This window comes from Falco peregrinus, chromosome 6 (genome assembly GCF_023634155.1).
Source record: "Falco peregrinus isolate bFalPer1 chromosome 6, bFalPer1.pri, whole genome shotgun sequence".
NCBI lineage: Eukaryota > Metazoa > Chordata > Aves > Falconiformes > Falconidae > Falco > Falco peregrinus.
The window spans coordinates 21,486,136-21,514,034 of record NC_073726.1 but is presented as its reverse complement, the minus strand read 5'-3'; the positions used below and the strand labels follow the sequence as shown (position 1 = coordinate 21,514,034).

At 63.9% G+C, this 27,899-nt stretch overlaps 2 protein-coding genes across 3 annotated transcripts in view; one reads left to right on the top strand and one right to left on the bottom strand.

Annotated features, from left to right (window-relative positions):
- The first annotated feature begins 73 nt into the window (after nt 1–73).
- On the top strand, nt 74–13,236 carry MAPK8IP2 (mitogen-activated protein kinase 8 interacting protein 2). Of its 2 annotated transcripts, XM_055809313.1 has the most exons (13): nt 74–248; nt 5,073–5,178; nt 5,831–6,073; nt 7,858–7,957; nt 8,091–8,240; nt 8,367–10,547; nt 11,027–11,102; nt 11,221–11,393; nt 11,486–11,595; nt 11,694–11,813; nt 11,903–11,973; nt 12,215–12,313; nt 12,735–13,236. In XM_055809313.1, exons 1-13 carry the CDS (start codon nt 184–186, stop codon nt 12,805–12,807), a joined length of 3,567 nt encoding a protein of 1,188 aa, XP_055665288.1. In that variant the 5' UTR covers nt 74–183; the 3' UTR covers nt 12,808–13,236. The 2 variants fall into 2 exon arrangements, with proteins under 2 accessions (XP_055665288.1, XP_055665287.1); XM_055809312.1 differs by having other exon boundaries at nt 8,091–10,547.
- Nucleotides 13,237–24,115: 10,879 nt separating this feature from the next.
- The window catches only part of SHANK3 (SH3 and multiple ankyrin repeat domains 3), a 368,446-nt gene continuing 364,662 nt past the window's right edge, over nt 24,116–27,899 (bottom strand). Inside the window, 1 exon segment of the mRNA XM_055807431.1 lies at nt 24,116–24,671. Coding sequence (XP_055663406.1) covers nt 24,128–24,671 — 544 coding nt within the window. The 3' untranslated portion in view covers nt 24,116–24,127.

The window sequence follows — 27,899 nt, the reverse complement described above, 5'->3', positions numbered from 1 at the left end:
GCCTCCCTCCCTACAGGCCCCCCGCCCCCCTCCCCTCCCCCTCCGGCCCCTCCCTCGCTGTAGGGCTCCGTCCCCCGCCGCCCCCCCGCCACAGCGCGGCTCCCGCCCCCGCGCCCCGCCCGGCCGCGCTGCCCGCGCTCCCCGCGCAGCTCCGCAGTCCGGCGCAGCCCCGGCCGGGAGAAGATGGCGGATCGCGCCGAGATGTTCTCGCTTTCCACCTTCCACTCGCTCTCCCCGCCCGGCTGCAGGTGAGCCCGGCCCGGAGCGCGGGGAGGGGGGGCGGGATGCCCGGGGCCCGCCGCTGCGGGGGGCTTGCCCGCTGCGGGCCGCGCCGGAGGGGCCCGGGGCCCGGGGGGGGGGCGGCGGCATGGCGGGCCCGGGCCCCCGCCGCTCCCCCGCCCGTTCACCTTGGGATGCCGGGGCCGCGCTGCCCTCCCGCTGCTGCGGGCCCGGCCCGGGCAATAACGACGCAGTGCTTCCCCCCTTCCTCGGAGCGGCCCCATCCGCTCCCTCCCGGGCCCGGTGGGGGGGCGGTGCTGGGGTTCGGGGGTCTCCTCCGTCTCCCCCTCCTCACGGAGGGGCAGAGCCCTTCTAGGGCTGAGGGCCCCCCCGCCCCGGCCCGGCCGTGCCCGGTGCCGCCGCATCCCGCCGCGCGGGGGGAGCCGCCGCCGCCGCCTCTTTGTCTCTCCCGAGGCGCCGCAGCGGCCCCGGCCGCGGCCGGGGATGCTGGATGCCGGCGCCGGGATTGGGCCCCGCAGGGTCCGGCGCCCCCGGGAGAAGGGGTCGTTCGGCCCCCGGGGCTCGCAGGCGGCCCCCGCCGGGGCTCGGTGCGCCCCGGGCCAGAGGCGGGCGAAAGGCCGGTGCGTGCCGAGGGCCGTGTCCCCCCCTCCGCCAGCCCCCGAGGGAGCTGCGCCAGCGCCCGGCGCTGCCGGTGGCGGGTCACCTTACCGCAGGTCCCGCGGGAGCCGGGGCCGCAGGACCGCGGGCCACCTGCCACCGGCCGGGCCGTCCTGGCGCATTCCCCGGGCAGCGGGGAGGGGGACGCGGCGGGGCCATCACCCCGCTTCCTCGCACCTTGCCCTGACCTTGGCAGGACCCCCTCCGGGCTGGGGTCCCTGGGCGAGCAGTGGGGTGCGGGGCCGTGGGGCTGGACGGGAGCTGGGCACGGGATGGGCTGGCTCGGCAGGGGGCTGTGGGGTGGCGAAGGGTGGGAGATGGCGGCGGGGGGCATCTATCTGGGCGTGCGGAAGCTGTGGAACCAGGGGGCTGGGGTCTAGTGGGCGTGGGGGATGTGCCCTTGGTTGGTTCTGGCCCACACTGGGCAAGTCTCACGTCCCCTTCCCCGGGCGTCCCCTTCCCTTCCCCTTCCCCAGCCACGCTGCACAGTGGGACCCTGGGGCGTCCCGGCTTGTGGTGGTGCAGGGACTGGAGCACACGGCCTCTGCTGTGGCTGCCCGGCTCCTTCCCACCTCTCTCCTGGGATGTGGGCAAATCTCTGGGTGTCTCAGCTGTGGCCTCCTCACAGTGCTCCCCGTTCAGCCCCCAAGCCCTGCTGTGCAGGGTCAGAGCTGGCCCCGGCAGGTCTGTGCGCTTTGCTGCCAGGGATGTGTCCCAGCCAGGGCAGTGAGAGGCAGGTGAGGGCAGACCCTCCAGGACCCCCAGCCTGACCCAGATCCACCCTTCCCCCCTGGGGAAGGAGGCAGCCTGGGGAGTGGGCGCAGCACCCCTGCACCAGCCCAGGGAAGAGGGTCAAATCTGCAGGGCAGTGAGTGCACCTGGGTCTCACTGAGCACCTGCGGGTCCCCAGAGCCTGGCAGGGCCTGGTGAGGGAGAGTGAGGCCCAGGCTATCACCAGCACCAGGGCACAGCACCAGCATGCCCAGCCTAGCAGGGGCTGCATCTGGATTGTGCCCTTTTCAAGGAGGCCTGTGGGGAGGTTGTGCCCAGCCCAGGGGTTGGTGAGGTTGGTGACCAGGGTGGGATCCCCTGACACTCCAGGAGGGGAAGGAGAAGCCGGTCAAGGTGATGTGGTGGGGAGAGATCACTGTGGAAAGGCCATGGTGCACATGCTGCGGGGCCTCAGCAGGGCTCCTGTGAAGCAGCTCTTGTCTCCTGGTCCAGGGTACCAGCCCCACGGGGGATGGCTGCAGGTCTGGCCATTGGGAACCCTGGGTGCCAGTCAAAGGTTTGGAATGGGGGATGCTGGCTGGGACCAGGCCCCTGAGGGTCCTCACTGACCTTGTGACCTTCCCTGCCTTGGGAGCAGCTGGGGGTCAGTGAGTGGGGTGAGGGCACATCTGCTGGCTGGGTCCCTGGCCCATCCCTGTGGGAGAAGCCATTGCAGCACCACTGCCAGGGCAAACTGTCCAGGGAGCTGGTCTGAAAATAATGAGGAAACTCAATCTTTCTGTGGCCTGCTGGGCTGTCACTCCCTCCTCGGGAAGCCCAGCCCCCATGCAAACACTGGTGTGCGTGCAGGTGTGCACCCCACTGTGTACCCTGCTCCCCATCCCTGCACCACCCTGCTCCCTGTGCCTCAGGGGTGGGTGATGCCCCATTTGGGTTCCAGCTCCTGGCCCTCCCCTCCTCCAGCCTGTCCTGGCTCAGGACATGTCAAAGCTGGGGTGGCGAGGCTGGCCTGGGGTGCGCAGTGGGGTGCTGGGTCCCTGCATACCCTGTGGTAGGGCGTCCTGCTGCCTCCTGTTGTTCCTGACCACCCTCTCCATGTGTGGGGCTGGGGAGAGCTCCTCCCTCCCCAAACCACTGCTTTGGCTCCACTTCAGCTCTGGAACCTTACTCAGGTGCTTCCCACCCACATCACTGTGGCTGGCCATGGTGTCCCATGCAACCATTGTGGGGATGGACACCATCCTTCCTGCCTGCTGCTCGTCACCAGTGTGTCTGGGGTGCTCTTACTGTGTCCTTGCACCCACAGCAATGGTGCTGCACCTTCTCTGGCTGGAGCGGGGCTATGGCCAAGGTCCCCAAGGGTCCCCTTGGGGTGGCTGTGGGGCTGGGCTGGCTCTCGCTGGCAGCCCCATCCCACTGTGCCCGCCCCAGCTCAGTAGTGCTGTGACCTAGAAATTTCAGCCGTAGTTTGTCGCGGCGGTCGCTCCCCACTGAGGGGGGACAGCATCCCTGGACAGCTGGAGCCTGGCTGGATGCAGGCAGGAGCCCTGTGTGGGGCAGGACCGCTGTGCCATGCTGGCCCGGTGTGCATGTCCCCTCAGCTGGGATGGGGGATGGTGGAGGAGTTTGTCCACTGGGTGAGGAGGGTCCAGGGGCATGGGAGCAGAGCCTGGCTGGGGGTTTGCAGGACCCCAGCAAGTCTCCATCCCAGGAGGACCCATGGCCGTGCTGTTCCTTCCTCTGCCCAGGTGGCTGAGGGACCCCTGAGAGCCCTGCTCACCTCAGGGAGGGCGGCAGGTCCCAGCGGTCTGGCAGCAGGAGGGTTCTGCCCCTGCAGGAGAGCAGCCCCCAATGTTCTCTTGGGCTGCGGACACAGGCTTTGGCCCCCACCGCTTTGAGGGACCTGCTGCCCTACCCCTGGCTGGGGTCTGGGGTTTGGCCCAGACCTGTGCCCCACTGCAGGCCACGGCCATGGTCCCACCGCTGGCTCTGATGCTTTCGCCACAAATCTGCGAATATTTGATGCAGTCTCAATGGCCTACTTCTGGGAATTATGTGATTAGGGGAAATCTTTCTCCCTGTGAAATGGGAGTAAGTGCCCAGCCTCCGTGCTGGGGCCAGGGGATGGAAAAAGGGAGCTCAGGGCAAAGGGAGGGTGGCAGCCCAGGAGGCAGCTGTGGCTATGGGGGCTGTGACCCCCCTACCCTGTGGGGGTCTGCTCCTGCTGCCAGCTGGGTCCCGGGGCTGGGCCCCAGCAAGGCCCCAGTGAGAACCCAGACCTGCTCCTGCAGGAGGAGCCCCACCTGCCCTGGCCCTTCCTGGGGTGCTGCCGGGCTGTGGGGGGCCCTGGGTGTCCCCCGACGCTGTGGGGGTGGGCAGAGGGTCCCTGCCAGCTCCCGGGCGCTGCCGCACCTCCCACCTTACAGAGCCACCAGAAACGTTTGGTTTCCGTTTTCTGACACCAAATCCTGCCAAGAGTTGTCTTTTTCCTTTTTTTTTTTTTCCTTTTTTTTTTTTTTTTTTCCCCTTCCCTTTCCCTGCAGAAACCGCTGGTTTCCATGACACCCCGGTTCCCAAGGAAAGGCTGGGCTTGGTTTCTCGGAGTGCCCTTACCCCGGGCAGGGGCAGCCCTGGCGCTGCCTGTGGGACAGGCAGGGAGGCAGCGTGGGCGAGGCTGGGGTGTCAGGGCACAGATCCTGCCTTGCCATCCCCATCCCTGCCTGCATGGGGTTAGGCGTAAAATAAAGGTTACACCTAAAATAAACCCCCAAGGCCTGGGAAGCAGCCCTGCAGCACGGGTCACCCCCAAGCTGCCAGTGGCAGCAACTGTCCCCTCGCTGCCCATCCTCCAGCATGTGCCTTGGGTTTGGCTCAAGGGATTTTGCCGGGCACGAAATTTGGGGGATGTGCTGCCCACCATGGTGGTGGTCTCAGCATCTCCACTCAGCCAGGGGCAACCCATGGCTGCATGGCCCTGAGCCACACAGGGCTCTCACCGCCCCATTGTGAGGCCGGTGGTAAATCCGGGCAGTTTGCAGCGAGCCGGGCGGGAGCAGCGTGGCACTGAGGGCGGCCACCCCGGGCACTGCTGTGGCTATCGCCCTCCCCGTCGTCTCTGGCCTTGCCTGGCTCCTGGCATGGGGCAGGGCACTGGGCTGTGGCTCAGGGTCCTGGGCCCGGTGCTGCTGGTCAGAGCGTGCCATGTCGGTGTGGCTGGTGCCGGTGCCCTGGCTGATGGTCTTAGGCCAGCACGTCCCTGCAGTGCTGCCCAGCTGGTGCGCCCATGCTGGCACCTTGGGGTGATGGCAGTACAATGCCAGTGTGTGCCTGCAGTGCTGCTCAACTCTCCGGGCCCTCCTGATGCTGTGGGGAAAACGGGAGGCATTTCCCTGAGGTCTGTCATCGTGTGGCCCCTGCCCTGACATCCCCGTCCCTCTCCCCAGGCCCCCCCAGGACATCAGCCTGGAGGAGTTTGACGATGAGGATCTGTCGGAGATCACGGATGACTGCGGCATTGGGCTGAACTACGACTCGGACCACTATGAGAAGGTGCAGGAGCTGAGCGTGCCGAGCCCCCCCCCCGCGCCCCGGGATGCGGTGGCTGCACAGAGTTTTGGTGGGGACTGGGTGGGGACATTGACCCGGCAAAGGCCCTCCAGGAGCAGAAGGTGTCAGGGCACTGAGGGGATGCGGTGCAGAGCGCAGGCAGGGTTCTGAGCCCAGGAACCCCTGGCATGGCTGGACACCTGTGGTCTCCCACCACCTCTGGCTAAGCCCCATGGAGTGGCTGAAGGGAGCATGGGTGGCTCAGCAGCCAGCCCTATGCTGGCCCCACCAGCTGGGTGCCTGCCTGCCACTGCACTCCCGTGGCTCCAGTGGCTCCTGTTTACTCAGCTCTGCCCAGCTTCGGGGGAGAAGTGCTAGGGAAACGGGCAGGGGCCAGGCAGGCTTGTGGGTGAGATTAAGTGCTGGGTGTTGAGGCCAAGAGAGGCAGGGTGCTGGCAGAGCCAGGAGGGGGCCCTGGCACTTTTCTCTTGGAGACCCTCATCCTGTTGGGGCAGGAGTTGGAGGTGCTTCCAGCCCAGTGCCGGCAGAGCTGCTGGGGAGGGTCACACCGCTGCAGCGTGCCAGCCTGGGGAACGGGGCCATGGCCAGGATGAGTTTGAGTGTCATGGCTGTTAACTCAGTGCTGCATCCCCAGGACTGCCTGGTGTTGGAGCGCGGCGAGCAGCCGCACCCCGTCTGCACCTTCCAGGATGACTTCCAAGAGTTCGAGATGATCGACGACAATGAGGAGGAGGAGGAAGAAGAAGAGGAGGAGGAGGAGGGCAACGAGCTGGAAGCACCACCATCCCCTTCAGCCTCACCCATCCCCTCACCTGCCCTGGAAGAGACGCAGAAGCACCGACCCACCACCCTCAACCTGACAGCCCCAGGCACCCAGGTGAGGGCGGGGGCAGCTGGGAGGGCTGTCAGCACCCCCTGCCCCCGGGGTCTCTGCCCCCCATGCTGCCGGGCTGGCAGAGGAGGAGCAGGGCTCTGGGGCGCAGCATGGGAAGGGGTCCCACAGAGGTGGGCTCTGCCCAGGGTAGAGGGGCTGAGGACTGCACCAACCCCAGGGTGGTGAGCACCAGCAGGAGCAGAGAAGGGCAAAACGACGCCCGCTCTGCAGTGGCGGGGCTGAGCTGAGGGTGTTGGAGATGTGTCTGTGCGTGGCCCCTGCACTCCCCCTGCCAGGCCCTGGCCTGAGGGTCCCGGAGGATCCAGGGGTCCCCAGGGCGAGCGGGGTGTCTGGGGTGTCTGTGAGTGCTGGAGGGGTGTGGGCAGCTGCTGGCTGTGGACACAGTAGGTGTCATGTGCTGGCCCTGTGCATCGCACGTGCGTGTGCACTGGTGTGTGCATGCGTGCATAGGTGCTCGTGCATTCTGTGTCCCTCCTTTTCCATCCCTGGAGCTGGGCTTGGGGGCTCCCCCGGGGTGTGTGGGGGTCCCTGTGTCCCCATGCGCACGCGTGTGCGGTGCTGGCCCCGAGCTGCTGCACCACCGCAGTGTGTGGGAAGCTGCGTGTGGTGCTGCCTGCATCCGGCTGCGTTGCCATGGTGCTGGGGGGCTTTCGGGATTCTCGGCCCCCCCTCCTGGGAGGGCACCGCATGCTGCTGGGGCTGTGGGGGCTGTGGGACTTGGCCGGGCTGGCACAGGAGGGTGACAAAGCCCCAGGGCTCACCCTCAGACTCTCCCAGCCCTGACTCACTGCACCCTGGTGGGATGCACCGGCAAAGCTGGATCCCACCAGCCACCCTGGTCCATCATCTGCTGGGATGTGAGCGAAGACCCTGGTGATGGCTGGATTTAGCCCCCACCAGTGTGCCTAGGGTGCAAATCCCGGTAACCCTTGCTTTGTCCTGTTTGCACTGGCCCCAGGAGGAGGCAAGACCCTGGTCCTTGGGACCCGTCCCCTCCCAGCACCCTTCCCCATCCCTCCCCAGCACCCATCCCTGGGGCTGTGGCACAGCCTGTGCGATGCCCGACCCTCCCCACTGTGCTGGGTCCCCACCGCCATGCTTGTGCATGCCCTGTGGCACATGGCGCCAGCCCCACTCCCTAATCTCTCGCTCGGCAGGATTATTGCTGCCTGCACTTCCCACCAGGACTAATCCACAGCTGCCGCCATGCCGGACGGGCAGCCCTGGCCGTGCCCACTCCTGCCTGCACCACGGGGCTGGCAGCTCTTTGGGGGAGGCAGAAGGGTCCTACCTGTGGGGGTTGGGCTCCGCTCTCTGGGAGGCAGGGTGCGGCAGGGCCTCATGCTGGGGGTCCTGTGGCATCAGCACCCGTGCTGGCATGTCCCCTGCCAGGTGTTGTCCCCAGGGCCCCGTGGGACGGGCAGCGTGCCATCCCTTGGTCCCGCTCTGTGGCAGGTGCTGCCGGGCATGCATCTGGCTGGGCAGGGGAGCTGGGGACGTTGCGGCCCTAATCTGGATAAGCTCCTGGGCACGTGGCCTGGGTGCTGCCAAGCCACTGGGGAGCACTGAGCTGTGCTGAGGGGCATCCCCGGGCGGGCCCAGCCGTGTTTGGTGTCCCTGCGCAGCCCCTGCTGGGCACACCAGCTCTCCTGCCTTGCTGCATCCCCAAATGTGCCTTAGGGCTCGGCTACCCACCCCCCCATCCAGTCCCCCCCAGTCCCCTTCCCGGGGCTCGCCCACCCACCCTGGCTCTGCTTTTTCCCCAGGACTCCCTGAACAACAACGGCAGCTTCGCACCGCCTGCTCACCGTACCACCTGGCAGGACGCCCTTCTCCACTCCTCCTCCTCCTCTTCCTCACACACTGGTGAGCATGGGGACCCAGTCCAGAGTGTGACACTGGGCTGGGGGGTCCCTGCAGCCCTTTGGTTAAAGCCTGGTGGGTTTTGGCCCTGGCACAGGGGCAGAGAGCTGACGTGGGGCTCTGCCTTCCCTTGCAGGACACTCATCTCCCCACGCCTGCATCCAGGATGGACCCTGCCTGGAGAGCCCGAAGGGGCCGAGCCCCAGCGGGGCTGGGCAGGCCCCCGCCTTGCTGCAGCCCTCCCCCTTTGACTCGCAAGGCAACAGCCACGAGTCCCTGGCACATGGTAACCCATCGCCCCCGAGAGCCGGGGAAGATTATAACATGAATATCATCTCCTCTGCGCTCCGAGCACCGCACTCCCCGTCGCGCCTCTGCCAGCTGCCTCCTAAACCATCTCTCTCTCCAACAGGGCCTGCGGCTCCTCCTGCCCCCCCCACCGGCCCCGACGCAGGCTCACTGCCCCAGGCCACCACGGCTGCCGATGGCTGCCCTGCCCCACCAAAGCACGAAGCGGCTGGTGGCTGGGAGAGGCCGGCACCCGGCGAAAGGGGTGCCCTGGGGGCTGGGAGCCTGGGGTCCCCCACGGCCCCCGGCAAGCAGCCTGGCTCCCTGCAGTCCCAGGAGGAGCTGGCAGCCAGGGCCGTCGCCGAGCGGCACAACGGGCAGGGCGCCCGGCTGATGGGCACCTACATGTGCCCTGTGGGGCCAGCGGAGCCGCTCAGCTCCGATGGGGAGGGCCCCCAGTCTGGCCGGGCGGCCAGCGTGCGCGGGCACCCCTCAGGCTCCTCGGAGACCACCTCGCCCTCCTCAGACCCTGGCATCGAGGCTGACCTCACCAGCAGGACCACCAAGCCCTTCCTGCCCGGCAGCCGGCACAGCGAAGACCTTAGCTCGCCCGGCTCTGACTCGGACGTGGAGGGGGAGATCGAGGCAGCCTTTGCTGGGGGGCGCCTGGTCAGCAACATGATCTCCTCCATCTCTGAGACGGAACTGGACCTGAGCAGCGACAGCAGCAGCGGCAGGTCCTCCCACCTCACCAACTCCATCGAGGAGGCCAGCTCGCCCACCTCGGAGGCTGAGCTGGAGACAGAGCTGGAGGCCCCCGGTCTGATGGGCATCAAGGACTCCTTGCTGCTGGACAAAGGCAAGGAGGAGGAGGAGGAGACCCTGGAGAGAGAGCTCCCGGAACGCAGCATGGTAAGGCGGGAGAGCCTGGCGGAGCTGAAGATGGAGGGCTACTATGACAGCCTGAACCCAGTGGACTCCTCCGCGCCTGTGGGCCAGACAGATGTCTCCACCTCCAGCCCCCTGGACCTGAAGATCGACCCAGACCACAGCCTGGAGAGCATCCGGCGCTCCTTCTACCTGCCTGTGGGGCCCAAGCTGATGCCCGAGGCAGATGAGGAGGACAACAGCGAGTATGACTCCGACTCGGAGTCAGAGCCTGACCTGAGTGAGGACTCGGACTCACCCTGGCTGCTCAGCAACCTTGTCAACAAGATGATCTCAGAGGGCTCCTACCCCATCAAGTGCCCAGATGAGTGCTTCCAGCAGACCCACTCGCTCTGTGACACCATCTCCCCGGCCTCCGACTTGGAGCCTGAGATCCTAAGTGAGGCGTTGGATGGGGAGCCTGGCTCGCGGGACTCGCCAGTGGGCACGGGGGAGCCGGCTGCCCTGCCCCACTGCCAGCGCACTATTGAGCTGGTGGACATGGAGACACTGCGCAGCTCCCTCCAGCGCGCCGAGGACGAGCGGGCCCTGGGAGCTGGGATGGAGCCGCTGCCCGAGCTGCCCGCTGACGAGCCGGGCCCCTTCCTCTTCCTGAGCAACCCCACCAACGACACCATTGCACCCGTCTTCCCGGGGCGCCCTGTCACCCTCGACAGGCTGGGCGCCTCTGAGGTCCTGGCCACCTTTGGTTGCCGCCCTGGGCCACCCCGTGCCTCCCTGCGCACCTCCCCCGGCACCGAGGCCACCGCTGAGGAGCACCATGCCACCGCGGTGCCACCAGCCACCGGCCCAGAGGACTGGGCTGTCAACAGGGACCTGGACTCGGGGGTCCTGGAGGCCGATGACATGATCGACGATGTCCGGTTAGCGCCCCAGGGGCAGAGCCCCGACACTGGCCCGCCTGCCCTGGATGTCTCCACCGCCAAGACCAACCGTGGCTTCACCATGGCCTACTCCACAGACGAGGATGAGGTGCCCTACCTGAAGGGCTCCCCCTTCTCCGAGGACCCGCTGCGGGGAAGCTTGCGGGGGGAGTTGCCACCTGCTCCCGGGGCGCTGGAGCCACGGGCACTGGACGAGTCCCTGGCCTACGATTCGGTGAAGTACACGCTGGTTGTGGACGAGCACACGCAGCTGGAGCTGGTGAGCCTGCGGCGCTGCACCTCGGTGCTGAGCGACGACAGCGACCTGCTCCGCGCCTGCGATCGCTGCGACCTGGAGGACGAGGCGGCCTTTGGGGATGGGCTGGTGGCCCCTGATGCCCACAGCTCCTCCGAGGATTCGTCCCCTGAGGCCGACCTGCAGTTCTCCAAGAAGTTCCTCAATGTTTTCGTCAACAGCACCTCCCGCTCCTCCAGTAAGTGACCCATGCAGTGCTGTGCTGCACCATGCCGTGCTGTGCTATGCCATGCCGTGCTGTCCTGGGCTGCTCTGTGTGCTGTCGGCCAGCTGGCTGCCCTCTGCTGTCTTGCCTCAGCCATCCTGGCCGTGGATGGCACCATCCCTGTGTGGCATGGCATGGGAGGTGGGACAGGGGCAGAGCAGCTGTAGGGAGTGTAGGCCTGGACCCGAAGGCTGTCAGCTCTCCCCGTGGGGCTGTGAGGTTTTGCCCAACATGCCTTCACATCAGCGCCCTGTGGGGTCCTCAGTGCCTTGGGTTGCTGGGTGGGGGGCACAGGGCCAGGGGCTCAGATGTGGCCCCCCAAGGAGAGGCCTGGGTCCATGGGTGATGGCCATCTGCTCCCTGCTCCCCTCGCCTCAAGGGTTCTGCAGCCCCCCGGGGTGGGCAGAGGCAGGGGGTGCCCCCTGGCCCCACGGCAGCCCTCTCCTCTGCAGGCACGGAGTCCTTTGGGCTGTTCTCCTGCATGGTGAACGGGGAGGAGCGGGAGCAAACCCACCGGGCCGTCTTCAGGTGAGCAGCGAGCCCGGCCATGCCGGCCCTGGCCATGAGCAGGGGGGTCTCGCAGGGCCCCCTCTCCTGCGGCTCTGCCCCTCCCTGTCCGCATCTTCCTTCTGGCCATCCCCCCCAGGTTCATCCCACGCCATGAGGACGAGCTGGAGCTGGACGTGGATGACCCCATCCTGGTGGAGCTGGAGGAGGATGACTACTGGTACCGGGGCTACAACATGCGAACGGGGGAGAGGGGCATCTTCCCCGCCTTCTATGCCCATGAGGTTGTTGGCCAAGCCAGGGATGCCATTGGTAGGAGTCTGCAGGGTCCCTGGGGCTGTGGGGGGTGGTGGGGGACATGGGGGGGCTTGGGGCACTGTTTCCTCGTCCGCTTCCCTGCGCAGGCCTGAAGAGGAACCCATGCTGGGTGGAGCGGTTCAATGTGCAGTTCCTGGGCTCGGTGGAGGTGCCGTACCACCAAGGCAACGGCATCCTCTGCGCCGCCATGCAGAAGGTGAGCATGAGGGAGGGGGCGTGGCAGCTTGGACCCCCTCCTCATCCCCATGCCAGCGTAAGCTCTGCCCTCACATGCTCACCCTGCCTTGCCCCCAGATTGCCACCACCAGGAAGCTGACAGTGCACCTGCGCCCGCCGGCCAGCTGCGACCTGGAGATCACACTGCAGGGCATCAAGCTCATCCTGACTGTCACCGAGTACAGCCGGGAAGAGGAGGTGAGGGGCACGGGTGGGCTGGGGGAGGAGCGGGTGCCTGCCCTGCTGTGAGCCAGGCTCCCATACCTCGGCTGACCTTTCTCTTCCAGTTTGAGCGCTGCAGCCACTTCTTCCAGATGAAGAACATCTCCTTCTGTGGGTGCCACCCCCGGAACAGCTGGTGAGACCCCCTCCTCCCACAGCCTCCTGGCTGCTCCCAGCCCCAAGGGACTGCCCCCTCCATCCCCTCCCTGGGGCATCACACTACTGTGGTGCCACACCAGGCCCCCCTGCTTGGTCCCCACCCCACCATGGTTGCCCCAGCCCCAGGCGTCCCCTCCACAGAGCCCCCCAGGTCCACTGGGCTGCCCCACAGGGCAGGAGTGAGGTGTCCCCCCGCTTCACCCTGCCTCTCCCTGCAGCTACTTCGGGTTCATCACCAAGCACCCGGTGCTGAGCCGCTTCGCCTGCCACGTCTTCGTCTCCCAGGAATCCATGCGGCACGTCGCCGAATGCGTCGGGTAAGATGGGGACAGGGATGGGTGCGGCTGCGTGGGGCACAGTGTAGGGCTGGTTGTGCCAGGGCTGGGGGTGCAGCAGGGCTGGGTGCCAGAGGCCTGGCTGTGCCAGGGCTGGGGGCACAGGAGGGCTCGCTGCTGGGGGTCTGGGTGTAGCCAGGCTGGCTGTGCTGGTGCGCTGGGTGCAGGGGGGCTGGCTCTGCCATGGGTGGGGGTGCCAGGGGTCTGGGTCCTGCAGGTCTGGGTGCAGCAGGGGTCTGTGCCCGGTCTGGGGGTGCAGGGGGTCTCAGTGTAGCTGGGCTGGCTATGCCAGGGTGTGGGCGCAGGGAGCCTGGCTGTGCCAGGCCTGGGGTGCAGGGGGTTTGGGTGCGGGGCTCCGGGCCACAGCCCAGCTCTGAGCTGCCCAATGTGCTCTTTCTTGCAGACGAGCATTTCAGGAATATTACCAGGAGCACCTGGAGTACGCTTGCCCCACAGAGGACATTTACCTGGAGTAAGGGGGCAGGCATCGTGTCTCCTGCTTCTGCACCCCCCTCCAGCCCCACAGATGGCCAGAGACTCTGTCTGACCCCACAACCAGCCGGCTTGGCCCCCCCTGCACATGCTCCAGCCCACGCCCCAAGGACTCCCCGCACATCCTCACCGCTTCTTGGGGGGCCAGGGGCCAGGCCACAGCTGCGGACCATGGGTGGGTATCTGGGGTGTGCCCAGCACCACCCTGGCCCTGTGCCCAGGGGACTCCAGCCACGGGGGGTGACGCAGCTGAGCCTCAGGGCTGGGGGAGAAGCTGCCCCCCCTGCATGAGCAAAGCCAGCACAGGGGCCACAGGAGCGGGGACCAGCTGTGACCCTGGCCAGCCGCTGTCGCAGGGGATAGCGATGCTAGGAGGTGAATGGGGTTGGGGGAGCATGGGGGGGCAAATGCTTGTGGGGCCTGTGAGGTGGGGGGGGTCAACGGGATGAATGGGGCGGGGGGAGGCTGTGGGGGGCTGATGGGGGCATGGGGGAGATGGGGCTGCTGGGGTGAGCACCTCCAGCCATGAAGCCTCTGAGTCCATCCTGTCCCCCTGCACAGTGGCAGCACCCACCCCCCAGCCTCCTTGGGGGGGCTCCCCCCACAGCTGCAGGCCCCCAGGAATGTGCCGGTCCCCTCCACAGCCCCAATGCTGCAGCAGCCCCCCGGGGAGCGCAGCATGGCCCCTCCTGCCCCCAGTCCCCTCGCCTCCATCCCTGTCCCAGGCCCCTGCCCCACTGCCATCCCCTCCTCCCCAGGGGGCCGTGCTCCTGGGGGGCTGTGCCAGCCGTGGGGCGCAGGACCAGCGTTCGGGCCTTGTTTGCCCTGCGAGAGGAAAACCTGCAGCCGGGGCGGCTGCCAGGGTCCTGGGCACTGGGCAGGTGGCCGCCCCCGCTCCTCACTGCTGTGCCTGGTGATTTATTTTGCTTGCCGGCCCCGTATATCTGACCAGTGCTAGTTTAGTGACTATAACTCCACTCCGCTCTATGTACCAATATTTATCTCGTAACTCGAACAACAAGAGGAGTCCTGAGCAACTGACACTTGTACAAACCCTGGTTAAAGGTTCTCCCCTCACTGCCTTGTCATCCACTTGGTCTTTCAATAAAATATATGCTTGGTGTGACCGCGAGGCCGGGGAGGCTCTCTTGGTGCCACAGGGGCAGCTGGCCCCCCTCCCCGCCCCTCCCCCAGGACTGGGGCAGAGGGTGGGTCTGTGTGGGGTGCAAGGTAGGGGCACTGCACCGAGGAGTGGGGTGTACGGAGGAGAGTGCCTACAGGGAAGGCAGGGTGTTGTCAGGAGAGTGGGGAATGCAAGCATGCATGCGGGCTGCTGCCAGGGGCATGGGACTGCAGCAGGGTGTGCGGGGTGTATGGGTGCATGTGCAGGAGGAGCAGGGTGTGTGGGTGCATGTGCAGGAGGAGCAGGGGGTACATGGGTGCATGTGCAGGGGTCATGGGGACCATGGTGGGAGGTGCGTATGCAGGGTGTGTGCGCTGCATGGCTAGGTGTGCAAGGTGGAAAGGGGTGTGTGTGCGAGAGGTGTAGGGCATGCATGGTGCATGGGCGTGAATGTGCAGGAGCACTGGGGCACGTGGAGTATAGTGGTGTGTGTGCAGGGTCCAGCAGGATGTGTATGCAGAATGAACAGGACATGCAGGGTGTGTGGATGTGCATGGGTGTGTGAGTAGGAGGTGCAGCACACACAGGTGTGTGTACAAGAGGTGCAGGGCATGCGGGGTGCATGGGTGTGTGTGCAGGAGATGCAGGGCGTGCAGGGTTCACCATGTGTACAAGAGGCCCAGGACATGCAGGGTGCACAAGGGTGTGTGTACAAGAGGCGCTGGGCACGTGTGGTGCGCGGGGGTGTGTGCAGAAGGTGCAGGGTGCACGGCTGGGTGTGTAGGGTGCTGCAGGGTGCACACCAATGTGGCATGGCCCCTTGTGCTGTCCCCACTTCCTGGTGCCTCTTGCAGCCCATTTCTGCCTGAGTGTTGTCAGCAGGCTGCGGTGCCCCGAGGTCTGGGGTGCAGCTTCCCAGCTTGGTGGGGGCAGCAAGCCATGACCTGTGCAGGAGGACCCAGCCCTCGTGTGCCAGCCTATGGTGCCCCGTAGCAGAGAAGCCCCACAGACACACACTGGGTCCCAGCCTGTGCCTGTAGCTACCAGGGGAGAAGGCATCAGTGTCACTGAAATGGGCATTGCTGACATGGCATAGCAACAGGAGTATCAGGCGTGGGGACAGCTGGGCTTGGGACCAGAGTGACACAGGGGCTGCTAGGTTCAGGCTGTGGGAACGGCCGGATACTGGGACCTCAGGGTGTGGGCACAGTGTTGCTGGGCTGGCAGCAAGGCTGTGGGGGACATGGGGCTGCTGTGGTGCATAGGACACAGTGGCAGCCCCACCACTTCCCCGTGCCAGTGCAGAGGTGACTGGTAACATGCTGGGGGCTGCTGTAAGGCACTGACTCCCCTGCCCCCAAAGCCCATACTCTGTGCCCAGTTCCATGGGCTGTGTGGGAGGATGGCTCTCTGTGGGGGCGCAGGGCGTTTGACCCCAGCCCGGGCTACGCTCAGCTCTGGGCTGCAGGCCATAGGAGCAGCAGTGAGGGGGGTGCAGGAGCTGTGCCTGCCTCCCCAAATGCATCCCGGAGGAGCAGGACAGGCCCCAGAGAAGGTGCCTGGGCATGGGGCTGAGGTACCAGCCAGTTCCTGGTGCTTCCCTGGTATCCAGAGCGGAGCCACTGCCACAAGAAGTGAGCACAGCCATCTGCAGCCCCATTGCATCCCCCCACTGTGCTGCCATCAGGGCCCCAAAGGCCCAACCCTGGGGTGACCCTGGAGGCTGCTGCAGCAGCCCCTTGGCCGTGTGGCTCTTGCCCCTGCCTGTCCCCAGCACCTGGATTGCGCCCTTCTCCTCCACCCTTGCCCCCAGCCCCCCGCCGGGGTGGCGCTGCCTCCTGGTGCCCCTCAGCTGCTGCTGCCGGCAGGTGACAGGAGAATAATTGTCACTTTATTGGCTGATGCATCTCGCCAGGTTGCATGTGCACGAGGCGCAGCAGCCAATCTTTATGCTAACTGTGCATTTAATTAAGTGTATTCCAGTTGGTGCCACTAAACCCAGACCACTGCTGAGCAGCCCAAGCATGTGCCAGTGAAAGGGTCATGGTCCTGGGGAAAACTGCGGAATGATCAGGGTGACTGTGGGTCCTCCCATACTGGAGAGGCTGCCCGGCGCGGGTGGTCTTTCTCCCTCAGCTGCTGTTTTTCCCCCAAGGCAACCATGATGTCCAGGTTTCCTGGCAGCTGCAGACACCAAGTGAGGCTTTGTGTGCCTCCCTCAGCTCTTAGCACCTGGGGACCCCAGTGCCATGTGGACGGGGCCTGGTAACTGCCCTATGCCTCTGCACCCACTGCCAGCCCCACTAGGACCTGCGCTGGCACTGCTTGGCACTGGGGGCTCTGCCTGGGCCTGGTGGGGTTGTGCCTGGGTGGATGTGGCTGGCACAGGTGGCCCTGTCACAGTCCCTGGCACCTTGGCCAGGGGCTGGTGGGGGCCGGGGCCATCCCAAAACGCTGCCACTGCCCCTGGGGCAGGCAGCCAGAGATGGGGCAGCGTGGGCTGAGACAGGCACCAGCAGCAGCTCTGCGGGGTCCTGGCTCATCCTGCCTGTGGCTCCAGTCCTGCTGCAAGAGGAGCTGCACGAGCCAGTGCCAGGGAGAAGGAGATGGGAACGAGTGTCCCCGAGGACACCTCAACATGATGTGCCACGGGCCCTGCACCAGTGTCACTGCTCCCAAGAGCTGGCATGGCCCCAGCCCTGCAGCGGCACAGCTTGGGGCGACAATTTTGCCTGGGTAAGTCCTGCAGCAGCCTCGGGGACAGCGAGTGCTCCCATCCCCTCCACAGTCCACCCATCCAGGGAGCAGGGGCCTGGCCATGGCTCGGCTGGGCACCCTGGGGCAGGGCATGGTGGAGACTTGGTGCTGGGGAAGGACACGGGCACTTACTGCCAGGGCAGAGGCCGTAGGATGGGGTGGTCACAGTCCTCAAGGGTGCTGGGGCCCTGTGTGCAGGGTGGGACAGGTGGGAGACTGTCAGGCTGTAGCCACTGGCACACTTCCCCGCTGACCACCATGGCTAGTTTCATGCCATCGCTTGCCAGCCCCATGGCTGTGGGTTCCCCGCACTGCAGCCGGACACTGCCCTGCACACGTCTGTCGTTCCAGGGCTCCCGCCTGGCCCTAGCACTGTGTGGGGTGAGCCCCAGACATCAGACCTGGGGCAAAGCAGGGGACAGGCCAGCACAGGAGGGGATGTTGGTCACTGCAGGTCGCTGCAGGGCTGGGAGCACGAGGGTGGCCGCAGGACTGCACAGGCAAAGCCAAGCCTGGCATGGTGGCCCTGGGAGAGCCTGGCTTGGGACACCAGCCCTGGGAAACTGCCACCACCCAGCCAGGGAGCCTTGGGGATGGGGGGGGTGACGGCTGCAGGTCTGTGCTGTGCCACCCTGCACAGACCAGCATATGTGGGATGTAGCAAGCGGCCCCGGTCCCCCCACCCTGAACACAGTGGGACATTGTCACTGCCCAGCCCCACACCCCCCTTGCTGTCCCTGTCACTGGCTCAGGCCCAGGGGAGCACACAAGGCCCTGGTGAGCAGGAAGGCAGGCTGCCCACCCCTGCCTGTGGCTGGGGTCCGGGGGTGCTGTTGTATCCCCCCCATGGAGAGGGGGTGGAGGGGCCCTGGACAGCAGCCCCAGCCTGGAGGCTACTGAAGCTGAGAGACACCATGGAACAATGTGGAGCTTTCTTATAAATTTATTACATAATAATAATAATAATAATTAATAATAATAATAATAATATAATATAAGAAACATAGATCTCTGTGGGGTATGTGTATCACAACGTCAAGGGCGGGAGGCGAATGGCCACACCTCCATGACTCTGGAGAAGGAGAAATCTCCTCCAAAAATCCATACAAAATAAGGGTGAAGTCAAACTGACCCTGTAAAATTAAAAACAGAACAAAAACCCACAGGTGAGTCCGTCTGGGTAAGAAACAAGAGTGTGGATGTTCGAGCCGTGTGCGTGCGCGTGTGGCCGCACGTGTGTGTGCGAGGGCGGGAGCCGGTATATGCACATGCAGTGGGTGTGAGTGCACGCCCAGGGGCGTGCGGGGGTGTCTCCGCGGGTGACACATGCATGCGGCAGTGAGGGCTGCCCATGGGCGGACAGAAAGAAAACCCTGCCGCACTTTGTCGCTGTTTGGAAATGGTTTTGGCTGGCGAAGCTCTTCACCACCAGGAACAAAGTGCTTTGGGTTTTGTTTTCTCTTCTTTTACAGTCAGAATTACAGACAGGAGCTGATGGAGAACAGGGATTGATGATGTTAGTCTGGTCAAAGGAAAAATACCAACAACTTTTTAAAAAAAAACCCTTCAAAGCAAAAAAAAAAAAAGTGTATCCCTTTTTACAGAAGATAACCCAAGTCATTGAGAAGCCATGAGAATCACAGTAACTGCCGCGCGTGGCTGGTCCCGGTGCCACCGGGATGGTGCAGCCGAGGGGTTGGTGCTCGCTGCCGGCCACGCTGCAGGCTCGTGGGGTTGGTTCCTCGCCCGCTACCGCTCTGCCTTCTCCTGGATGGCTTTTCAAAATGAAATGTCTCACTGGGTCTGGAGATGTTTGGAGCGGAGATGCCAATGCAGCCAGAATAGATACAGAGTCAGGAAAGGGCTATCTACACCTGGGGAAAATCCTCTTTGCTTCAGCTGAGAAAATAAAAGTAAAGTAGCAGCAGCTGTGTTAGCTGGGGGTTACGGTTCTGCCGAGGGGGTGGGAATGGCCACGGGGCAAGAGCTTGGCCCTTGGCCTTCGGGCAACCCGGGGTTCCCGGCGAAGGCACCACACCGCTGTGGCGAGTGACTGGACCCTAGCCGGATGCTGCGGGTGCTGGGGGTGTGCAGGATGTGGCTGCCCCAGAGCCGGTGGTAGCATGGAGCGCAGGCTGTGCAGCCGCCCCAGCAGAGCAAGCTCAGGGGGTGCAGGTGGGCACGGGGAGGGAGCGGGCTCTCAGTGGCTGGGGAGGAAGAAGCAGGTCAGTTGAAGAGGCCTCAGCACCCAGCACAAGACCACCCCAGGCACTGCCCCCAAGTGAAGACGTTTGCCTGGTGACCCTACTGCTGCTGGGAATGGTGTTGTCTCCAAAGCCCTGAGCCCATGCTCATCTGCTCTGTGTGTGTCCCCGTGGTGGGGGGACAGGGAAGGTGCGGAACTGGGAGGGAGGATGAAGCTGTTGCTGGCTGGGGCAGGGGAGCAGGTTTGCGGCAGACCCAGGCAGCCCCTGGGGATGGGGGTGATGGGGCAGCAGTGTGGTCGGAAGTCGCCTTCTTTCGTGTTATGCCTGACTGGGACGAGCCGTGGTGTCCCTGGGAGCGACGGCCGCAGCCGCCATCCTGCAGGAGGGATCACGCAGTGTTTGCCAACACAGGTACGGCTGCAGCTGCTTTCTGGTGGAAGCTGGGATGCATGCAGGGCAGCACAGCCGCCGGCTCCGCTGGGGCAGAGCAGTGCATCCACCATTTCCAGCCCTCGCAAGGAGGATTGGGGCAGTGGGGGGAATCAGGGAGGGGGAGGAGGAGGGCTCAACTAAAATGGCAAGAAGGCGTCCAGCTTTCCTGGTCCCAGACCGAACTTTCTGCAGAAAAGTTGCGCTCTGCAGACTTCTGGCCTCTTGCGGCAAGAGGCGGGTGCAGGCAGGTCTCTCTTGGTCGCCCCAGAAACAGCTGCGGAAGGGGCAGAGACCCTGGGTTCACCCAGCGTGAACCCACTGAGCAGCCTGCACTCAGGCTAACACAGTCACACTTCCACCAGCAGCGCCCGCCAGCCGCCCCGAGGGGCTCATGCCGGGCGGGAGCGAGGGTCGTCGTGCCGAGGGGCCACAGCGGCTCCTTGGGGGCAGCACTCAGCAAAGCTGCCCACCACCCCGAGGGGAGACAGGGCAGCTCTGCTGGCCATAGGCCATGGGGCTGCGCTGGGGCACGAGGACTGCTGGGGTCTGAGGGCTGCCGGGGTCTGTGAGGGCTGCCGGGGTCCCCGCTACCCTGCGGGTGAGGTGAGGAAGGAGCCAGCAGTGTGATGAGAATGAAACACAGCAGGGGAAGCAGTGAAAGGGGCAGTGGTGGCATGAGCTGGCTGGGCGGGCAGGGCTGGCAGGCAGGGGTGGGTTGAGCTGGGGCTTGTGGAGGGGCTGTGGGGTGCTGGCAGTGCCAAGCGAGGCAGGGGATGAGCCATCAGCGGTGCAGAGGCTTGGACAAGCCGCGGCGCGTGGGCACCCAGTGTGCTCTGGCGGATGCTGCTCTGGGGGGCTACTGTGCCCGCTGTGCTCCCGCAGCAGGAGCTGGCCCCAGGGGATGGAGACCGAGCAGGGACGGCCAGGGGCTCTGCAAGCATGCGGCAGCAGGGGCCAAAGCCAGCCAGGCAGTGGGCACAGGTTCCCCGTGGCACACCATGGGCAGCACACAAGCATTTCCACAGCAGTGGGTGGCTCCAGAGCAGCCTCGTAAAAGCAGCATGAGGAACAAACAGCCAAATAAATTCCTAGGAAATCCTGTCTCTACAGTTTGGGAAAGAGGCTGTGTGACACCAACCTGGGGACGTGCCCAGGCCTCTGTGCACGGTGGGGCCTCCTCGGGGGCTGTGCTGTGGCAGGCCTGGCACGTGGTGTGCCAACAGGGTTGCAGAGGAGCTGGATGCTCACCAGCATCCCAGGACGTGCCGATGTTGCTTCGCCAGGCGCAGAGCTGGCGAAGCAGCATCACCCCGGAGAGCCACGCTCCAGCTGCAGGGGACAAGCAGTGAGTTTGGTTGGCGGCTGGGCGTCTGTGAACAGCAGTGGGGTGTGGGCACTGTGAAGCATGCAGGAGGTGGTGCAGGGACAAGGTGAGGGGGCAGCAGGAGCTGGGGTGCTCTAGAAGGTGCGAGCATGGGGCCAGGGGATGCGAGGGCAGTGGCTGCGCTGGCAGGCAAGATGCAACCGTGCCAGTGGCACAGGACGTCCCTGGAGTGGGACCGTCCCTGCCTGTGCAGGACCGTGCCAGCAAGCCCTTGCAACGGAAGGGTGCCACATAAAGCCAGCGTGGGCGGGAAAGCCAGAGCCTGGGCAATGGAGGGTGGTAGAGGGGTGCAGGACGGTAGGTGGGTGCATGCATCTGCACATGCTGCTGCACATGCTGCTGCACATGCTGTGGGTGAGGCATGCGGGTGACTGCAGAGCAGATTCCAGGGGTGAAAGTGGGAGGTAGATGGGAGGGCACATGGCAGGGGGCCCTACGGGGTGAATGGAGGGGACAGGGTGCACAGTGGCAGAGGGGTGATGGACCGGGCTGCCACTATGGATGGGGCAGGGAGGTGGAAGGGGCAGGACCCGATCTGCAGCATCCCGCCCCAGGCCAGACAGGACGGTGGCAGCGTTGGCACAGGCGGAGCTGGGGGACGCCTGATGGGGTGTGATGGCACACCTGGTAAAGCAGGCGGTGGGTTCAGGCAGACGCAATGGCTGCTATCGCGATTTAGATGCCTCTTGGCTCACCAGGTTACGGGGCACGAGGCCCCAGCTACCCTGGGGCACAGACCGCAGGCTGTTTGCTTGCCGGTCTAGCTTGAAACCCCTCTTGCCATCCCCAGGTGCCTGCCCCAACTGGGAGCAGCAGGATGGCGGCCGGGGAGGAGGGGGGACACAAATCCCCAGGGCCCAGCGGCTTCTGGAGAGTTCTGGATGGAGCCACTTGGGCACGCACCCAGTGAGAGCTCAGGGAAAAGGAGATGGCACCACAGCACATCAGGATCCATCCCAGGGAGGGCCTGGTGTGCTGGCATGGGTCAGGATCCATCCCGGGGAGGACCTGCTGTGCCGGCACGATCAGGATCCATCCCAGGGAGGGCCTGGTTTGCAGGAGGGGGACTGCCGCCCCCCACCCTGGGCCTGGGCCTTTTCCCTGGCTGAAGGTTGTAAAGGTTCAGAGATGTGTGAGGGTCAGAAGGAACCTCCTTGTCCTTCCCTCTAGCACCAGAAGAGTTAATGCCTTTGTGGGGGACTCAGCTTTTTGGGAACACCGGTCACCAAGCCACCCCCTCCTGAGCTGGCTGGGCAAGCCCTGGCCACCCCTGAGCTGGGGCAGGGAAAGGCTGGGGACAGTGCGGTGAGGAAGGGGCATGCGGGGCACCAGGCACCACGCTGGGGGACAGGGACGCCACCTCCTCCAGAGCCAGGGCTGGCCTGGGTCACTCTGGCTCCCCTGAAGCTGTTGGGCAACGGAGCGGCTCCCACCCAGCCCTGCTGCCCCAGTCACCCAGCGGCCAGGCCACCGCAGCACTGCCAGCCCCTGGTCTTCAGCTGCATGGCGGGAGCCAACCTGGTTCCCAAAGCCACAGGCCGGCCTCCTGCTGCTCCCGATGGCCCACCAGGACCCTCGTGACCAGGCTGGCGGTGCCCGCACAGGGCTGTGCCGGCAGTGGTGCGGTGGGAGCGCTGGGCGCGACAGTGGCGATGGCTTCCCGGGAGCGGAGGCGGGAGAGGGACCTGATGCTGCGGGGCCTGCGCCTGCCAGAGGCGCGGAGTTCTGTGGGGCGGTGGAAGCGCCAGCTCCGTGCATCTCTGCCGGGAAGGGGTGGAAGACTCGGTGTGTCCCAAAAACCAAGTTTTGTTTTGTGTTTCTAAATCTTTAAAATCCAGAGTGTCTGAAAGGAGCTGTTGGTTTTTTTTTTTTTTTTTTTAAAAAGACTTTAACATTCAGTCAGTCAGTCGCTAAAAACTCCCATGAGCCATGGGCATCCCAGGGGAGGGGTGCAGGCACCGCCTCGCCAGCATCTCAACAAGTCTAGAGATATATAGATTTAGTAAAATTATAACAAAATCAGGTGGCTATAGCTATAGATATAGATATATAGATATTTGTTCTCTCTTTTCAAATATATAGCTGATTAAAAAGATGCAAAATAAGGATGACTTAGGACGGAGTGGGAATCCTGTAGTTCAGTATCATCTCTTGTAGATCATCAGCTGCTCTCTATATAAATGCACGGAGATTATATATTATCCATCAACGTGTCCCCCTTGGAAACAAGACCCCAAACCAAGAAGAAAAAAACATCTCCCTCCCCTCCCCTCCCCCCTCCCCCCCAAATGTTGGCAAAGCGTTTTCTGCTGGATACCCCACCAGCCTCCCTCCAACATCCCCAAACATGCTTCTATCCATGCGGTTTCAGTCCCTCTCTCACCAGGGCAACCGAGGGTGGCAGGCAGAGCAGCAGCACACAGTCCAGGGCTAGTGTCTCACGTGGCAATCACTCTTCTGGCTTGCACGGCATGGCTGGCTGCTCCCTGGGGTGGCTCTGCGCAGGAGGGAGCGGGTCTGGGCATCACCACCCAGCCACCGTGCCAGCGCTGCCCCTCCACAGACACCTCTCCATGCTGGAGCCCTTCCCCTCCGGGCACCGGTGGGACGAACCAGCTCGGCCGGCCACCACTGAGCCTGGTGGGGACATCCCGCACGGGGCAAGGGCCACCACCACGGCTGTGGTGCCTCCTGCCTGCTCTTCCAAACATGGGCCGAGCGCCGGCACTGGCCCTGGCCCTGCCTGCCTCCTGCTGCAGCCCCTGCCCTGCCACGCTCCTGCCTCGCTGGCAGCTCAGGGTCTCGGTGCCACCGGCTGCCCCACGCTGCCCGAGATGCAGCCGGCGGCACGCGCCCGGCCTGCTTGCCTCCCTGCTGCGCTCCAGCCGGTGCCTCCCTGCCTGCCGCACCGGGGCATCGTGGCCGGCGCTTGGCCGACAGCAGAAGCCTCCTCCCTAGCCAGGGCTCAGCTCCTCACTGCACTGCTGGCCCTGCCCCGCTCCCCACCCCAACCAGGTGTTGCCCTTCGCCCACGGGGAGCCTGGGCTTGGCAGCACATGGTGCCTCGGCCCCTCCGGCCACCAGCGACGCCCCCGGGAAACAGCACATCAAGCGATATACAGGCCAGACTCTCTGGGAGGAACAGAAACGAGGATGTATTTCATGCAACATTCCTTGTCCCGAAGGCGTCGCGGGGCTGGCAGGGCCGAGTGGGGGTCTGCGTGTGCATGGCACGCCGGGGTGGTGTGGGAGCGGGTGGGAGCCTCTCGGCTCCACGCCCTTCAGTGCAGTGCTCAGAATAGAAAGAGAATCAAAGTGGGTTTTATTAGTCTAGTAGAAATGTGCCCCCCACCCCCCTTCCCCGTGGTGGCTCTGGAAGAGGCCAGTGCTGCCTGGGACGGTCAGCTGTCTACCAGCTGCTTGAGTGCCCGCTCAATGTTCATCCGGTGCCCGACTCGGGTCACCCCCAACTCCACAAAGTCCTCCTTGGTGAGGGCGGGCAAGTGCGTGCCCTCTATTTCATGGTCCTCAAACTTGTCTCGGTGCTCCACCAAATTGATGCTTTCCAGCCAGTCCCCGACGTCGTACTTGTTCCACAGGTGGAGGGGTTTCTGCATGAAGGGCCGAGGTGGGTGAAGAGTGTGCAGGGGTGGCCCTGGAGAGGGGGACGGGGACGGGGAGCGGCTCCGGGCACTCACGCTCCTCACCACAAAGCGCACCTCCTTGGGCTCGTGTGGGATGGAGAGGCTGGAAGATTTGAGGATGGTGGGAGGGGTCAGACCGTAGGGCCGGACGGTGCTGAGAGGCTCTGTCCGATCCAGAGCCGGCTTCACGGGGCTGGGGGTACGTCGGGTTACAGGGTAGCGACTGCCAGGTCGGACTGTGTAGGTGGTCCCGGAGCTCCGCTGGGAAATGGTGCTGAGTTCTCCTAAACTACTGAAAAGTCTGCAGAAAGAACGGTACAGCGAGAGAGAGAGGAGAGAGAGCAGAGGGCAGGGGTGAGGCGGAGGTCCCCAGACACAGGAGCACACACACAATATACACGGGGGGGGGCACTGGAGGGCTGGGCCAGCCTGAGATGGGACGGGGCTCTGCAGTGCGCAGGGGACACGGCTCGGAGCACTTCAGCCAAGACTTTCTTGCAAGCCCTGCCAGGGCTGTTCCAGAGGAAGTAGAAGAGGTTCAAGCAAGTATCTCCAGTGTCTCCGCTTCCCAGCCAAACCTGCCCTCGCTGCCACAGCTCTGAAGCCCATTGAGGCCTATCAAGGAGGGAGGTGGCCCTGCAGCCCGGTGGGTCTACACAAAGACTTACTGCAGCTGAAGACCCTGCTCCTCGGCCTGTCTTGGCTGGTCAGCAAGAAGCTGTGACCCAGCTGTGACCAAAGCCACCAGCCCCACCCTCCCAGTGGGACCCCCCCCAATTCACCCTCGCTAACTGGGCTTCCATCGGCGTGCTCTCGGGTCCCACCAGACTCAGAGCAACCCAGCGCTCCCCAGCACATGCCCAGCTGGGGCGGAGGAGCTGCCCAGGACAAGAGGGAACCTTCTGGCATCTCCCCAGAAAGTAGCGTGGGGACAGGACCGTCATGCCACCCCAAGGATGGAGGCAGCGAGGTCTGATTGTCACCCGATGGTGGTCAGCTCATTACCCTGGGCTGAGGCAGCCCAGAGGTGTCTGGACTGGTCTTTCCCCTTGCACTACGCCACGTGTGCCTGCCCGGCTGCACCCTGCACTGGGGTAGGCACAGGCCGTGGAGCTGGGCAGGGGGCAGCCCCTCCGGCAGCACTCGGCTCTACCTGCTCGACACGAGGGCCTCTGGCCTTTACTGCCTCCCCTGGCAGGAACAGCTAGTCTGGGTATGTGACAAGAAATGGATCTAAAACCTGACAGGGCAAGATCATGGAGGATGAGTCCTCTGGGTGCAATGAGCAGAGCGAGTGCCTCAGCTCAGGAGGCCTGGGGAAGGCATGCTGCACTGCCCGTCTCTCTTCATGCTCTGCTTTGGGGGTCTCCTTCCATAAGCACCCACTGCTGACTGTGGCTGAGGATGTGACTCTGACCGGGAGGGACTCGGGGGCCCTGGGCAGTCTCTCCGTCCTGGCAGAGAAAGCAAACACAGCACCCTGAACACACCCCAGGGCTTTGGCCGCTGCTTCCTGGCAGCCTCTGATTGAGGCTGGCGGGGTCTCGGCCCCAAGGAGGGCTCTAAATGGGGGTCCATGTCCTGTGGCAGCTCAGGGGCTTGGATGCTCCCACAGCAGAAGTGCTGCAGCCCTGACCGAGCAAGAGTGGGGAGGACAGGGAGGGTCCACTGGTTCAGGGCTGCACAGCCCCGGGTCAAGAGGGACAGCGTTACTGGGGCTGGGTGGTTATCTTTTTGCTAAACAGTCCATGACCGCTCATTTGGGTCACACAGTGTCAGTTTGCTTGTCCTCCCAACTAACCAATAAAATGCAACGGAACTGCAGCTCCCTTGGGCTTGGATGTGACGCTGGTTAACAAACCAGCAGTCCTCTGGGCTGTCTGCATGGTGCCCTGCGTGCAGCCCTGTGCAGTACAGTACCTCTGCCTCCCGGCCATCCTCCAAGCTCTGCCCTCACATCTCAGGTCCCTCCTGGAACAGATGGACACTCTGGAAACCTGTTGCTAGCAACAGGGGTCCAAGGGCTACAGTTAACAGCATATGCCCACTGCCACTAATGCGCACACCACAAAAGACTCAAGCTTCTGGGAGGTTAATAAGCACTAATGATTCCTTAGAAAGGGGGCTGTGAGAAGATGAGCTGAACAGGAATACGAAAGTCTGTCCATGTCTCTGGGCTTAGGCATATTTCTTCTTACTCTTATTTCTTTGCCACCTTGGCACAGAAAGCAAGAGGGTTATAAAGAAGCATGATGATGAATCACATTTGGGAAGCTCCGTCAATACAGAAGAGGAAAAGCTGAATGACCTTGAAGGCTGCGGCACAAGAAACAGAACAAAAAGTGACAGTACAAAACACAGAGTCCTGCTCAGAGGGCTGGCAAAGGATCTCTGCTCTCTACTGGAAGTGGTGAAGGGAGAGAAAGTTCTGGATCTACTGACAGACCCCAGGAGTGGCTGGCTGGGAGGCGCCAATATAGCACAGCCATGGAAAGGCAAAAGAAGCACTGCAAGATCTAAGGTGTGTATTTCTCACGGACATCAGGACGCATTCATGTCACCACAGGACACTGCTACACTCTCATATGGAATTCTGAGCACAGTTCTGGTCACTCACGTTCAGGAAAGTTGAACACGAACAGGAATGGCTGCAGACACAGCAGCTGGTGTGCCAAAGGCTCGTTTAACCTGACCCAGGTGGGACAGAGGGGGAAACTGCTGTTGGAGTCTGTGAAAGGAGAAGAGAGGCTTAAGCTGGAGGGCGCTGAGACCCGCAGCAGCCCCCTGCAAGTGCACTCCTTGCCAGCGCGGTGGATGCCTGATGGGTGCCTGGCAGCACGGGCTGTGCCAACAGTGGTGATGCAGGTCCCACAGAAACGCCCATCCCACGTCAGGCTGTGCTGCAAGGCCTCCCTGGCTCTTGGCACAGGTTCTGCTTTGTTTGGTGGCTTACAGGGCCTGGGACATTGACTGTTCCTGCTCTCAGGGAACCACGCGAGAAATCAGCTGTGTGCCCAAGCTTCCACGGCTGGCGTGTCCTTGCAATGGCGAGTCAGTGGTGCTATGGCAGATCTTTCTGGGCACAGCTCGTCAGCAGATGTAATCTGTAGGTCTGTTCTCCTCTGCAGAGCACTGGCTTGGGCAATGCAATGCACTGTTGGCAATATACTGTTGTCTCTCAACACCTTCTGCCAACCATGTGTTATGCTGCAGTCAGCTTACCAGTCTCTGATGCCCTGTCCAGCTTTGGAAGCTGACTTCATTATGGCTCATCAGCCCAATTATTTGGTCACAGGCACTTCATCCTGCTCTGAAGCCAGCTAAGTTTTTCTGGATGTCATCATTCACAAGTGGCACCTCAGCACAGTATCCCTTCCAAGGACTTGCACATTATGCACAGTGACAACATCTGCTTAGAGGGTTTTTTTTTCCCCTGGATCACTGCTCTTCTTCATTGCAGGTTCATGTTGGCATATCATGCGTTTTGCCCAAGGAATATGCACTGACCGAGACGTGTACCAGCCAGCTG